At 47.0% G+C, this 13,696-nt stretch overlaps 2 protein-coding genes and 1 long non-coding RNA gene across 6 annotated transcripts in view; 2 read left to right on the forward strand and 1 right to left on the reverse strand.

Moving 5' to 3' along the window:
- The first annotated feature begins 55 nt into the window (after positions 1-55).
- rnaseh2a (ribonuclease H2, subunit A) lies at positions 56-2,678 on the forward strand. Of its 2 annotated transcripts, XM_057036312.1 has the most exons (9): positions 56-180; positions 385-520; positions 617-688; positions 752-878; positions 961-1,048; positions 1,341-1,478; positions 1,606-1,693; positions 1,797-1,920; positions 2,354-2,678. In XM_057036312.1, the coding sequence occupies exons 2-9, from the start codon at positions 394-396 to the stop codon at positions 2,520-2,522; spliced, it is 933 nt and encodes a 310-aa protein (XP_056892292.1). In that variant the 5' UTR covers positions 56-180; positions 385-393; the 3' UTR covers positions 2,523-2,678. The 2 variants fall into 2 exon arrangements, with proteins under 2 accessions (XP_056892292.1, XP_056892293.1); XM_057036313.1 differs by lacking the exon at positions 56-180 and having other exon boundaries at positions 403-426.
- LOC130527634 (uncharacterized) lies at positions 718-2,359 on the reverse strand. Its single transcript, XR_008951087.1, has 2 exons — positions 2,202-2,359; positions 718-2,072 (listed from the first exon to the last, which is right to left on the reverse strand). It is a non-coding gene; the product is annotated as an uncharacterized LOC130527634 (long non-coding RNA).
- Positions 2,679-6,863: 4,185 nt separating the features above from the next.
- mast1a (microtubule associated serine/threonine kinase 1a) overlaps positions 6,864-13,696 on the forward strand; it is a 29,346-nt gene continuing 22,513 nt past the window's right edge. Inside the window, exons 1-2 of one of the 3 annotated variants that reach the window (XM_057036306.1) lie at positions 6,864-7,630; positions 12,296-12,327. In XM_057036306.1, coding sequence (XP_056892286.1) covers positions 7,592-7,630; positions 12,296-12,327 — 71 coding nt within the window. In that variant the 5' untranslated portion in view covers positions 6,864-7,591. The remainder of the gene's footprint in view (positions 7,631-12,295; positions 12,328-13,696) is intronic. The other 2 variants (XM_057036303.1, XM_057036307.1) reach the window with 2 other exon arrangements.

Below are 13,696 nucleotides of genomic sequence, written 5' to 3' on the forward strand. Positions count from 1 at the left end.
AGAATTTATTCGAGGAAATGGGGAAATAACAATCATGCTGGGAGCGAACAGTAGGGGGCAGCATTACCCGCGACGCGTCTGCGCTGCTAACTCCACGAAGAAGAAGTCGTGTGACGTCATTGCAGGGCGCCAAATACGCTGTTATTATTTTCGACATAATTGCAGATTACTGACAAATATGTAAGACTTTTCGTGAACCAGTTGTGTTGACACATGCATTTTTTAACGATGAAGTGCAGTGCTTAGTTATTCACAAAGCTAATTACTTATCGTTAATACATTAGCTAAACTCCACGAGCACATTCAGTCAATTGTGTCTCAGGCCGCGACAGTTTGCGGTTTTTAAGTTCTTTACAGGAATATCTGTGTTCCTTTTCTTTGCAGCGTTCCCTCATGGACCTCAGCCCATTCGAAGCAGACAACTCGGTAAGTTGTCGGCTAAAGTCTCAGATTCCAGACATATGCCGGACTGAAGACTGCTGTCTGGGCATCGATGAGGCCGGCAGGGGGCCCGTCCTCGGTACGGGACTCGATGGCGTGTTTGCGTGGTACCACCGCATCATCTCCCTCATATAGAGCATGCATACTATTCATAAATTCATGTCATTTATTCCAGGGCCCATGGTATATGGTATATGTTTCTGCCCAATATCCAGAAAGGAAGAGCTGAAGGATTTGAAAGTAGCAGGTAAAGAAAGATGCATTGAGCCCCTAAAGGGCATTATTTTAACCAATTTTATTGTTCTCTTAGATTCAAAGACCCTGACTGAGGCAGAAAGAGAGGCTCTGTTTGAAAAGCTGGATGAAGCAAAGAGTTATGTTGGCTGGGCTCTGCAGGTCCTCTCACCAAATACCATCTCTAATAGCATGTTACAGCGGTATCGGACACTTAAATGATCTGGTGCAACATTTCACACTTTTCTGCACTATTTCACACTAAAACATGGCTGCTTTTGCTAGGACGAAATACAACCTGAATGCCCTCTCGCACGACACCGCCATCGGTCTGGTCCAACATGCTCTGGACTGTGGGGTGCAGCTCAAAGAGGTACGTGCAGGTCATCGTAACACGTGCACACCTGTACTGTCACCAGGATGTGTCGTCAACAGCACTCCTTGGTTATATCTGCATATATTTTTCAGATTATGTGTCTATTTCAGAACGTTTTAGGTTGGTTGATTGAATTTGATGTGTCAAAGCAGATTAATGTAGAAATAAGATCTGGAAATGGCTCTTTTTATGATATCTTTTCCAGTTAGTCTCGATGTAATGGGCTTTTTGGAACTATCCATTCTTTAAAAAAAACCCGTTTCTATGCCCTTGTCTTACTGGTTTCCAGGTGTTTGTAGACACAGTTGGACCAGCAGACAAGTACGAGGACAAACTCTCAAAGCTCTTCCCTGGAATTGCCGTGACAGTGAGGCCAAAGGCCGACTCGTTGTTTCCCATCGTCAGTGCAGCCAGCATCTGCGCCAAAGTGAGTGAGCAGGCGCCCCGTTACGCCATATTCCCATTATCTTGTACTTGTTAGTTTATTTCCTGTGGTGTTACTTTGGTCCTGGAGGTGGTCGATGAGCTCAGTGGGACGTGTTTGTGCCCTGCAGGTGGCCAGAGACTTTGCTGTCAAACACTGGAGGTTTGGTGAAGACCTGGGAGAGGTGGACGCAGACTACGGCTCAGGATACCCCAGCGGTACCAGCAGCCTTTCCTGATTCCACAAATGTGCCGTCTCAGCTCTAATATGAAGAATCCAATCAAGAAATGAATCACAAGCTGATATTTTACTCTGTTTCAGACCCCAAAACTAAAGCTTGGCTCCTCAGGTACCTGGACCCTGTGTTCGGATACCCCCAGCTTGTCCGATTCAGCTGGAGCACGGCCCAAACTCTGATGGACAGCAGAGGAGTTACAGTCCATTGGTAAATAAGGGATTGACCCGATTCATAGATTTAACTACGATGGGATGGCAGTTCACACCTTAAACTGGGTGTTTCACGCTTCATTTCTAATCCCTGGAGCTGATGCGGCGTATTTTAAATGATGAGTAACGAGCACTGTCCTAAATGTTAATCTGCTCACGGACGCTTCTGTTACTGAGGTTACCGCTTTACTTTGTAAAGCTTTTGATGCTACTCCTTTAATTAGGTTTATTTTTTCTACTACTGTTCTGCTGGCCTGAAAGGTTCGAAGGTCGCCTCACAAAGTCGTGTGTTTTAAATGAATAAATGTCACTTTTGTCAAAGGCAAATGTGTGTTTTTACACATAACATCCACTTTTGAGCCTGCAAATCCTTTAGATTGAATGCGAATCAGCCCGGATGATGAACTCAGCCCTGTTTTCTGTCTCCTCAGGGACGATGATGACGATGACGAAGACGGAGAGAAAGCGGCGCAGCGCCGCAACAACAGGTCCATGCTGTCCTATTTCAGTGCAGCAGCGGGAGGAGGCAGCCAAAGCGGTTCCAACCAGACGCACCGATTCTTCAGTGACAGGAAGCTGAAGAGCCTGGACACCCTTTGAGGAGCTCTTCCCGTCTCAGACGCACCTCCCACAGATGATTCTGGGGACTCACAGCAGTGTAACGTGGCCTCCTGGGATACGTTTTTATCTTCAGACACAAAAAGGTCTTTAAAACTGTGTTCTTATTGGACTTTATTAAAATAATCTCGCCAAGAATTGATGTCGCAAGGTGTTGAAGCGTTTAGTGCCTGTGCTGCCCCCTACCGGAGGTGTGATAGAATACACCAACCTCCAGGACGGATTCAGAGTAACATTCTCAACATTTCTGAACAAGTTCACCTTCTAATATTTACAATAACCACACAGTACTTGTATTTGCACTACAGTAAACCAAGATGTGCCCAAAAACCTTTGAAATACATCTAGTTGTCACGTTGAATTGGCTCCATACAGAAACTCAGGATAATCACATTTCCAATGACATTTACATGAATACACTTTTCACTGTTTCACTAATACAAAGACTTTTACATTAAATTCAAACTATCAGACGCTAGAACATACGTTTAGCTCCATTCTCAAAGCTGTGTGAGTCCATGAGGTAAAAGGTTGAAGTCTGGTTCATGACTGCATCATCTGGTAGTTTGATGGTTCTGGGTGGAAGTGGCTGATCTGAAGCCACAGCAGCTCCGCTCATGCTGCTCTGCTGCTCATGCTGCTCTGCTGCTCTGCTGCATCCTCGCCCCCTTTTCTTTTGCTTTGCTTTTCAACAAAAGGCATATCCGTCTTCCTGCTTCCGCTTGCTGTCCTGGATTTTCTTCCCACAGTTCATCGCCAGCGTGGAGACGGCGAACGAGGAGAGGATGATGATGGAGCTCCCGACAAAATGGGACGATGCTCCTCTGGGGGTCGCCCTCAGGGCTCTCCGGGATAGAGCCTCTCTGTCAAAGGCGGCCGTGGCCGATGTGTTCTGGAGCACCGTCTCCACGTTCATGATGCTGGGAGGAACGCCGGTCCTGGTCTCAGCCTCAGCGGGGGGGGGGTCGCCTCCGTGGTCACACCAACAGGTGCAGGTCTTGAGCTGTTGACTTCAGTGCGCTTCCTTTCCTGATCTCTTCTTTCACCTCCATTTATAAACCCTCGTCTAATCCCCCTGAGCGGCCGGGGCGCCTCCTACGTCAATGGGATTAATAGTGAGGCGAGGCCAGGATAAAACGGTGATGCCAAAGAGCGCCGGCTTTAATTCATCATCTCAACACGCCATCATTCCCTGGTTGTGAATCAAAATCTGTGCACTTTATCCACTGTTGAGTGAGCACTAATAACGCACTAATGAATCTAGAATCTGTCACAATTATTCAGGTTCTGCTCTAAAGATAAATAAGTGGTTTATTAGCCCACCGACCCCACAGGAACGCAGTGCCTGGGGGGTAAATAGAGGTCATGCTGCTCTCTGGCAGGGAGCGACTTTTTCCATTGATTAAGGGCTGTAATCGGTACCAGAGCTGCCAGGTGAAGCCCGTATGATCCAGGATTCTGGCTGTACAACCTGAGGCTTGTTATTTTAACCCGAGAACATCGAGCATCCAAAGTGCATTCAGAAATAAAGTCGCTGCTCTTATTTTGATGCTCTTGTCTGTGTGAGTTTATTGCAATGGTCAATAAACTCACACCTTCAATCTTAAACATCCAATCAAACATTTTGGGGACTCATCACATGATGGCAACTTCAGTGGTGCATTTGGGTTATTTAGGAGTTCTCAACAAGGTTTCGCTGATAAATCGGAGCATTTGGAAGGAAAACGAGGGCCGATTCTGCTGGTCGCTGTCTCCAATGTTGATATTTGATGGTTCAGGACTATTCAGCGGCCCAATCTGTCCTCTTCGACGGCGCTCTGTCGGCTCCCCGGGGTCAGGAGGCTTCTAATCCCTCCTGTTGTTACGCATCGTCCCAGTTTCTTGTAGCAGCGTCTTTTAACTGCCTTGATTGGATTATGCTGGTTCTTCTCCACTGAGGACACACGGAGGTTTTATGAATGAACTCCTCCTCCGTTAAATCGGGCACGCTCAACCTCTTTCACTCCTGTGCCGACCACAGATCAGATCCTGTGATCTTTTATTGATTAGATGCTTTTCTGACCTGTTGTTGATGTCGTTAAAAAGATCTTTAGGTCCAAAGATTGCTGATGACTCCAGGAGCTCGTCACCATTAAGACAACGTGTGTCTTCGCATTGATCACCAGCTCAAATGTCACCGACCTTTCAGATTCATCCCTGAAACTTCCAACGTTCCCGCTCTTCCGATCATTGATTTTGAGGCTTTAAAGTTCTTTTCCTGATAAGTATGTGCGTCACTTGTGACCGAGCAGACTTGGGAACGTGGAGACAGAATAAACAACCTCTACCAAGAACCCCAGGTACCTTCACACCTGTGCTCTCAGACACACATACACACATATGAAATTGTTTAATGAATTAATGGATAGTATAGCAAAATAGAACTTATTCCATTTTTTATAAATCTTTTGCTCAATTCTCGGCATGAACTTCCTGCGTCGCTAGAGGGCGCCAGAGTGACACGTTCTGGTTGGTCCTAAAACTTCTGTTATTAACATTATAGTTCAGACTCTAAATAACTTTCTAATTCGATTCATAATGAAGGAAATGATGGGGCCACTTTGGACGTTTTTACTTTATGCATGTGAAATATACCCAATAAAAAGATCTTCAAAGTTAAAGCTTTGTTTTGAAGAAAAAGCCAAAAAAAAAGATTTCTCTCATCAATAAAAAAGCTGCTTGACTATAGTTTTGTTTAAAAAGCTCCAAAATCTAAATTAATGCTCCAAGTCTTTCCAAAATTAAACTAAATGATACTTTCAGCCATATTTATCGCCAATCTCTCACAGCTGACCTTAACTGTAACCTTCTCGCTGTAAGTCAGAACATCATTTAAGAACGTGCACGTCAGAATCTTGGCGTGTTCGTGCTTGTCTCAATGTTTGCTGTCATCAGAGAAATGCAGGAAAATATAGAACCGGATTCTTTGCATCAGTGTCAGTGGGCTTCATTCACCCTTGAAATGTCCAATTTGCTCATTTTTTGTTGATAAAATGACATTTATCTGAATACACGACTGTTTAAATGAGAACGTGAGCTTTGATTTTGAGCTTTAACCTAATGAGTGATGAAGCGCCGACTGTCTCTGTTTTATTTAGAGGCTCCTCTCCCCAGACGGGGGCTTTTAGCGCTGCTGCGGAGGGTGAGACCCCCGTGAAGGGTGGAAACAAAGAGAAGGTGGCAGCAGAGAGCAGCAGGAAGATCCGAATAAAAGAAGAGTTGAATAACGACGACAGGATGAGAGCACAGTGGCAGAGGTGTGGGGGTTCAAGCCTGGGCTCGAGTAAGTCCTGCACGCGCGCGCGCGCACGCACGCGGCAGTCGGGTTTGTGCGGCCGGCTGAGTCCGTGATGAGTTCAGGGACATCTCGCTGAAGGGTGACGTCATCCAAAGCTTTTACGCGGAACACCGACGCCAACGAAGAGGCCTTGTTAAACCGGCGGCCTCAGCGGCAGCAGCGTGCACGTTTGGGTCTCCTCGCGCACGCTCTCAAGCAGCTAACGAACAAAGACGGTGTCAAATGAATCCAATATGTATTGTTGATGAGTGAAGCAGCGCGGCCCAAATGAGCTGATAAGTGAGTCCTAATGTTCCACCTGGTGGGGCTGCAGCACACGCGCCACAAACACACACGTGGCCCACACGCGCGCCTCGCCGAGCAGAGCTGGTGGAGATGGCGACGTTATGGATGAATGGATGGATGGATTGGGTGTCTCCTTTCATAGAGGATTCACCCCCAAAAAGCAGATGTTGGTTCTGGCTCTTAGCAAGTCCAAGGAATCTATTGACCCCCCCCCCCCCCCCCCCCCTTTAGGGTTAATTAGCAGTAGCTTTAGCATCTTTCTGATCCGTGGGCCGTTTATGCCTCATCCTTATTCCAGTCATTCATTTCCCATCAGCTGACCCGGGAAACGTCTTAACGACTCTCACAGTGTAAATGTGACGTGTTAGTAGGAAGCAGTAGGTTTGGATTGCAAATACGCTTGGTTTACATTTATTTTAGGGGAGTTGTGGGCTTGCCAGAGCTTTCTGCGTGTTAATTAGGCTTCTGGGTGTTTGAATAAATAATCAACGGGTGTGCAAAATGTCTAAAAAGCAAACAAAATCCTCATCAAACTCCAGCGCGCGTCTTTTGTAAAAGCTTTGTATACTAATATATTCATAATTTCCATCCAAATCCAGAAACGGTGCATAATTTATAGTCTCACAATGTTCCTGACGCCGCTGGAGTCTCAAATAAAGGCGACGCGTGAAAGCAGCGCGGCGTCTGAAGGGTTAAACGTCGGCCGCTAGTAGGAAGTGGGTGTTCGGAGCTGCGGCCGGAGCCTGAGCAGCAGCAGCCGCCCATCGCCGCCACAAACCCCGCGATACCGCAGAGGGTCGGCGGGGACACCAGCGAGGGGCGCTCACCTTCTCCCATCGGCGATGTCTGGGCGCGCGTCGCTGCCCGCACGGACGCGCGCTATTGTCATTGATCTCGCCCCTTTTTCAACGCGCTGCCCGCGGATGTAGCATCGTGCACGTTTGAGATGCACGGCGAGGATGCAGCGGCGCCTTTTCACCCAGTTCTGATCGCGGATTTTAACGATCGTTGGCGACGCGTTTGTGAGGCGATGTTGGGATTCTGCACATTTCTGCCGTGACGGGGGAGATTTGGACGGATGCCTGAAGTTGCTGTGGTCTGCGGAGCGATCCTCTCCAGCCTGGGGTCCCGTCGGTATCTTCTGGACTCGAGCTGATCCGCGCGGGGCCACTGGCGCCTGCTCAGCAGCGCCCATCACGGGGCAGGTCTGTCGGGACCTGACATGTTGTCACAAGAGTCTCGCTTCCTTTAAACGCTTTACAGGAAACCCGATTCTACGGCTCTGATTCGGAATTCCGAACTGTTTGGCATCGCTGACGCTGGCTCGCTGAGCACCAATAAAGAAGGGACCCCCCCCCTCCTCCTCCCGTCACCTGGAAACCACAGGCGTCACGAGAGCCTTCCACAGGTGTGACCGCGGACAGGTACCATGGATGATTCTGGGATCATCCGAAGACGGAGGTTGCAGGTGAGGACGTGTTAGAAACGACCGCTGATCTGTAACCACGCGTCTGAAATCACGCGATAATTATTGTCCTCAAACGTGTTTTAATTACTTTAGCTTTAGCATGTCCAGCTAAGCAGTAAAAACAGGCCTGTTAGTTCCTGGTGGATCCTAATGGGGAGCACGAGATGTTACTTTATTGCTTAACCTCATTAGGTTACTTCACATGTAAGTTGCAGTGTCATCCTCCAATGTCTCTTATCTCTATATGGTATAGAGTCTATACTATAGAGTCTATACCATGAGGAGGCAGAGGCCTGCTGGGTTGCATGGAAACCTGGAAATCTCTAAACTGCCTGATGTGGAACACAAAAGACCTAAATCAGGATTATAGAGCGTAGTATCTGACAATCTTATATAGTAGGATAGATTATAGTAGTATGGTTTATAGAAGTATAGATTATAATAGCATAGATTATAGTAGTCTAGTTAATAGTAGTCTAGTTAATAGTAGTCTAGATGATAGAAGTATAGATTATAGAAGCATAGTTTATAGAAGTATAGATTATAGTAGTCTAGATTATAGTAGTATATATTTTAGTATATTTTATAGTAGTATAGATTATAGTTGTATAGATTATAGTTGTCTAGATTATAGTAGTATATTAGATTAGATTAGATTCAACTTTATTGTCATTACACATGTCACATGTACAAGGCAACGAAATGCAGTTAGCATCTAACCAGAAGTGCTTAAGTAGCGAATAAAACTGGGAAGGGTATATACAATATACACACAATGATATATGTTTATGATATCAATCTATATGTTTGTATTTACAGAGTTCACAGATATGTAAAGGGTATATAAAAGTCATTGCAACCAAGATAAATATATAAACAGGCTGTAACTATGGTGCTGAATAGATTATAGTTGTATAGATTATAGTTGTATAGATCATAGTTGTATAGATCATAGTTGTATAGATTATAGTTGTATAGATTATAGTTGTATAGATCATAGTTGTATAGATCATAGTTGTATAGATTATAGTTGTATAGATTATAGTTGTATAGATCATAGTTGTATAGATTATAGTTATATAGATCATAGTTGTATAGATTATAGTTGTATAGATCATAGTTGTATAGATGAGTCCGTTTGCTGAAGGATTTTCACCTGGACGATCGTGTTTCCACTGTGTGCTGAGTCGGGTCAAATGAAGCGGGGAAACACTTAATATGGACCTCCAGGTTCTGCTGGGACGTTCTTCTGCCTCAGACAGAACAATATGACACACGGTGAGGGAGCTGTTCTTCAGCGCCACCTGAGCTGGACTCGGCTTTGCTGACCCATGTCTCCCAGCGCTGATGAGTGCCTGGTGCCTGGTGCAGGCGTGTTCCAGGGTAAATCCTACAGACTGTTGCCCAAGGCTGTGAGCCCCCATCTCTGGGTCTGACCCAGTGGAGCCTCGCGGAGCATCTTTTGTTTGTTCCTATCGACACGTCCATAGTAAATCGGCTGCCGCCCTCCCCCCGTTCCCCTCCCCTCCATTCCCGACCAAGTGGTCGATATCCATATCTCAGAGCCGGGAGGTCTAAATGGTGAGGATGCGGGGCAATTGTCAGGCACATTAGCAGGACTAATGGTGGCCTAACAGCCCCGCGTGCCCTCTGGGAGGAAGTCCAACCACCACCAGCAGGACAGGCTGAGAGGTCTGGAATCCAGGAGGAGAGGGGACGGGTGGGGGAGGGGTGGCGAACCTGAGGCAGACGGCAGATGTGGGTCAGGATCCCCCCAGTTTAAGTGGCTAATGTCCGGATCTTTTTACAGCAGAGACATTCTTCATACCGGGGAAACAAAGGAGGGAGACGGCGCCTGAGCATGGCCACGCCATGTTGGGGGCGGAGCCGGACCGGGAACAAGTTATTATCTTATCAGGCATTTATGCAAATGAAACACGACTCAGGTTGCGGAACAGTTCCTTTATTCCACCTCCATAGTCAAAGCAAAGGTCATTGTTTTCCTCTTGATAGTTTATGATAAATTTCATTGATTTTCCAGTCAATATTTTGGACTAATACCTATTCAGCCTGTTTAGGCCCCACAGCTTAACCTCAATTCACGCCTCACTCTTAACCTTCACCCTAAAATCCCAGGTTAAAGTTGAGGTCCTGCAGGTCTGTCTGTCTGGCTGCCTGTCTGCGTCTCACACACACACACACACACCACACACACACACATAATTAGTCCTGCTCCGGGCGTTCTGCCCATGTTAAGCACAGTGGATTGAGGACTGTGATCAGTGCAGGAGATCCAGCTCGGGTGGCCAAGTCACCCACTGCTGCTTTGTTCTCCCTCTCCGCGTCCTTCTGGTGTCTCTTATTCAGAAAAGCTGGGATATTTACCCAGAGTGCATCGGTTGCATCAACACAGTAAATCAGGGTCTCGTGTGTTTGGAAATAGCCGCCTTTATTTGAACCACATCACCTGTAAAGATCACTGATGAAGAACCAACACGTCCACCAGAGTTGATCCCTGAGCAGCCTAAAAATATCTCTTGTTTACATGTGAAACTAGAAAAGCAGAAGAAAAGTAGGCCAGCGAATGAGTCAGTGTGTCATTTATTTAGACTGCCATAAATTCAGAGCTTTGAAGTGAATTTTTTAACGTAAGAAACTGCACTGGTCTGGTGTAGCAAGCTCCCAGTGCTGCGCAGATTAGCAGCGAATTAGCATCTTTTCTTTGCTTTCCAGTCATCCCATAATTCGCCCTTGGGAGGAAAACATTCCGGAAACAACAGCGAGTGTCTTGAGTGCAGCTTTTGCTACCTTTATTTTTAGTGTCCAGATTGTTGCAGGGAACTTTCAGGCGTTGTCATGGTCACCTGACTGGCGCAGGACATCGTTTACTATTGTTTGATCCTGGAGTCGCCAGTAACGCGTGTGCAATAGCTGTCTGGAGCGGGGAGGGAGCAGCTGTTGGGGTTTTTATCCATTAGCCCCCCTATCACCCCCCCTACACACACACACACACACACACACACACACACACACACACACACACACACACACGCTGGTACAGTATTTGTAATCCTGCGGGGCATCGCTCTGAGTCACCCTGGCTAAGCTCACTTCCTCCTGATGATGTAAGTTATTAGCCGTCCCAGAAAGCGCTCGCCATGATAGGTGACGTCACTCACGTTGAGAACAGTCCTCGCCATGACAGGTGACGTCACTCAGGTTGAGAACAGTCCTCGCCATGATAGGTGACGTCACTCACGTGGAGAACAGTCCTCGCCATGATAGGTGACGTCACTCACGTTGAGAACAGTCCTCGCCACGATAGGTGACGTCACTCACGTTGAGAACAGTCCTCGCCACGATAGGTGACGTCACTCAGGTTGAGAACAGTCCTCGCCATGATAGGTGACGTCACTCACGTTGAGAACAGTCCTCGCCATGATAGTGACGTCACTCACGTTGAGAACAGTCCTCGCCACGATAGGTGACGTCACTCACGTTGAGAACAGTCCTCGCCATGATAGGTGACATCACTCAGGTTGAGAACAGTCCTCGCCACGATAGGTGACGTCACTCACGTTGAGAACAGTCCTCGCCATGATAGGTGACATCACTCACGTTGAGAACAGTCCTCGCCACGATAGGTGACGTCACTCACGTTGAGAACAGTCCTCGCCATGACAGGTGACGTCCTCGCCCTGATCTGTCCCGTGGTCACGCCCAGCGGCAGCGAGGAGAAACAGATGCCGTCGAGGGTGAATCTGAGTTCTGGGGCGTTTAGCAGCAGGCGAAGCTTCTGATGATGTCGGGGCAGAATTCACCGATTAAATAATTCATGTTAGTCTTTGGGAAGATTAATTAGTTGCGTTGGCTTCCTTCGTTAAATGCAAAGACCTTTTTTTTTAGCACGCATGAATGCGAATCAGGTGAGTTTTTGGGTTGTGCGCTTGTTTTGAGACGCAGGCCTCAGCTGTCAGGTCACATCCCATCACCCCCACGTGGTTCTGGTTCCTGCTATGTTGTTTACACATGCAAAGCCAAAGAGATAGTCTCTCTCTCTCTCTCTCTCTCTCTGCCCCTCTCTCTCTCTCTCTCTCTCTCTCTCTGCCCCTCTCTCTCTCTGTCTCTCTCTCTCTCTCTCTGCCTGTCTCTCTCTCTGTCTCTCTCTCTCTCTCTCTCTCTGCCCCTCTCTCTCTGACTGTCTCTCTCTCTCTCTCTCTCTCTGCCTGTCTCTCTCTGCCTGTCTCTCTCTCCTGTCTCTCTCTGCCTGTCTCTCTCTCTCTGCCTCTCTCTCTCTCTCCTCTCTCTCTCTCTGCCTCTCTCTCTCTCTCTGCCTCTCTCTCTCTCTCTCTAATCACGTCCGAGCTCCTGCTGTCACGTTCCAACCTCATAAATACAGCAGCAACCTTTTTAAACCTTTTTACCTGGTTGTTCCTGATGCTTCGGTTTTCCAACTGCTTCCCTGAGAAATAACCTGGAAGTGTTTTATTACCGTCTAGTCACGAGTGAAATTTGTTTTTGCCTTGAATGTGGTCCGTTGTCGCAGTCATTGTGGTAGCGAGTGTTTCTCTATAAGGTCTCATCTTCATCTTTAGGGTTTGTTGGGTTGAACTCACCTAATCGTCTCATTCTGTCCCCTCCCTCTCTTTGTGTCTTGCTCCCCAGAAGGATCTACCCCTGCCCCGAAAAAGTAGCAGGTAAGCTCCTGTTTGTGATTTATGCATTTAATTGTTAACAAGCGGTGCAATAACGGCCCAGAAAAGCTGAGCTAATGCAGATATGAATCCATTTGACAGTGATCATTTTACATTTTCTTTCATGAAAATCGATCAACTTTATTATTATTATTTCTACAGCATGAAATCACAAATACCCCTCATGGGGGCTTTAGAAGGTGGGTATGAAGCAGTAAATAGCTTCTCTCTGGTCAGGAAGACGCTACAGTGACAGTGAAATCAATTTTACACAAACTTTATTAGGGCTAAAAAGGAAACACCCAGATGCAGACTGGGTGGAGTCAGTTGCCATAAATATTATACCATAAATATTTGCTGCCTGGGCGACTTTGGATGAGTCCTTTTCTAATTTAAATGAACTTTTCTCAAAGCATTTTGGTTTCTCTTTTTCAGAGTGAATGATAATGCCAGAGCGCACGTAGGTGTTTATACCGCCCCCATCAGTCCCGGAGGAATAACAGCCTCGATCACAGGCGGCTTCCAGCCAAGATTCTAAACTTTTTAACTGTTCTCATGATTAACGTGATGAAAGCTGCTTCCTTTTAAAAGTCCATTTTACACCCATGTTGAAATATTGTGTGGAGAGAGTAGAAGAGAAGGCCACGAGACATTTCTCTCTAAATCCAGAGCATCGGTCTAAAATATACAAGAGTAAAAGCACAAGTGGAATCGCAGAGCACACATTTAATATTTCCTGGGCCTTTTTTTGAGTCTCCCAGAGGTTGTTAAATATGTGAAGCTGTGGTGGAAGTCCGACCAAAACAGGGGAAAGGAGCCGAGCGTCCTCTGTCCGTGGTCCTGAAAGGCTTCTCTTCCCTCTTTAGAGCCCTTTTGTCTCCCAGTGTCTTTGAATCCACCTTGTAAACAGCTAAAAATGAATGGTTACATAAAATGGACCTGGACGTGCCATCAATCTGTCTGGATCTGAGGCGGCGCCGCTCTAAGCAGTTCTTGATTCTGGCTTCAGTGATGGTGGAAGCTGCAGTAGCTGCTGTTCCTCTGCTGCGTCTCTTCTGTTGTGAGTGAACGTGCACAGTGAAGCGCACGGTTCCTCCCGCTCTCTGATTTAACATCATTTATTCGGGTCCGTTGAATATCGCGTGGACGCCTCCTGGTCTGGTGGCAGCAGCCTCGTGTTTCCTGGACGCGCCGCGGCCCGTTTAACGGACACTGGACACATGCTTTCGTGCACGTGTCCATATGCACAGTGCTGTCCTGAAAGCCTGTTTTGTCCGTGACCTCTGTGGTGGCGTAGCACCGTGACGTGAGCGGGACACATTAGCCGGAGGCTCTGTCTCCGTGTCCCACGCAGGCTCCCATTGGTCGATAC

The sequence above is a fragment of the Takifugu flavidus genome, chromosome 6, assembly GCF_003711565.1.
Source record: "Takifugu flavidus isolate HTHZ2018 chromosome 6, ASM371156v2, whole genome shotgun sequence".
In the NCBI taxonomy this organism is placed as follows: Eukaryota; Metazoa; Chordata; class Actinopteri; order Tetraodontiformes; family Tetraodontidae; genus Takifugu; species Takifugu flavidus.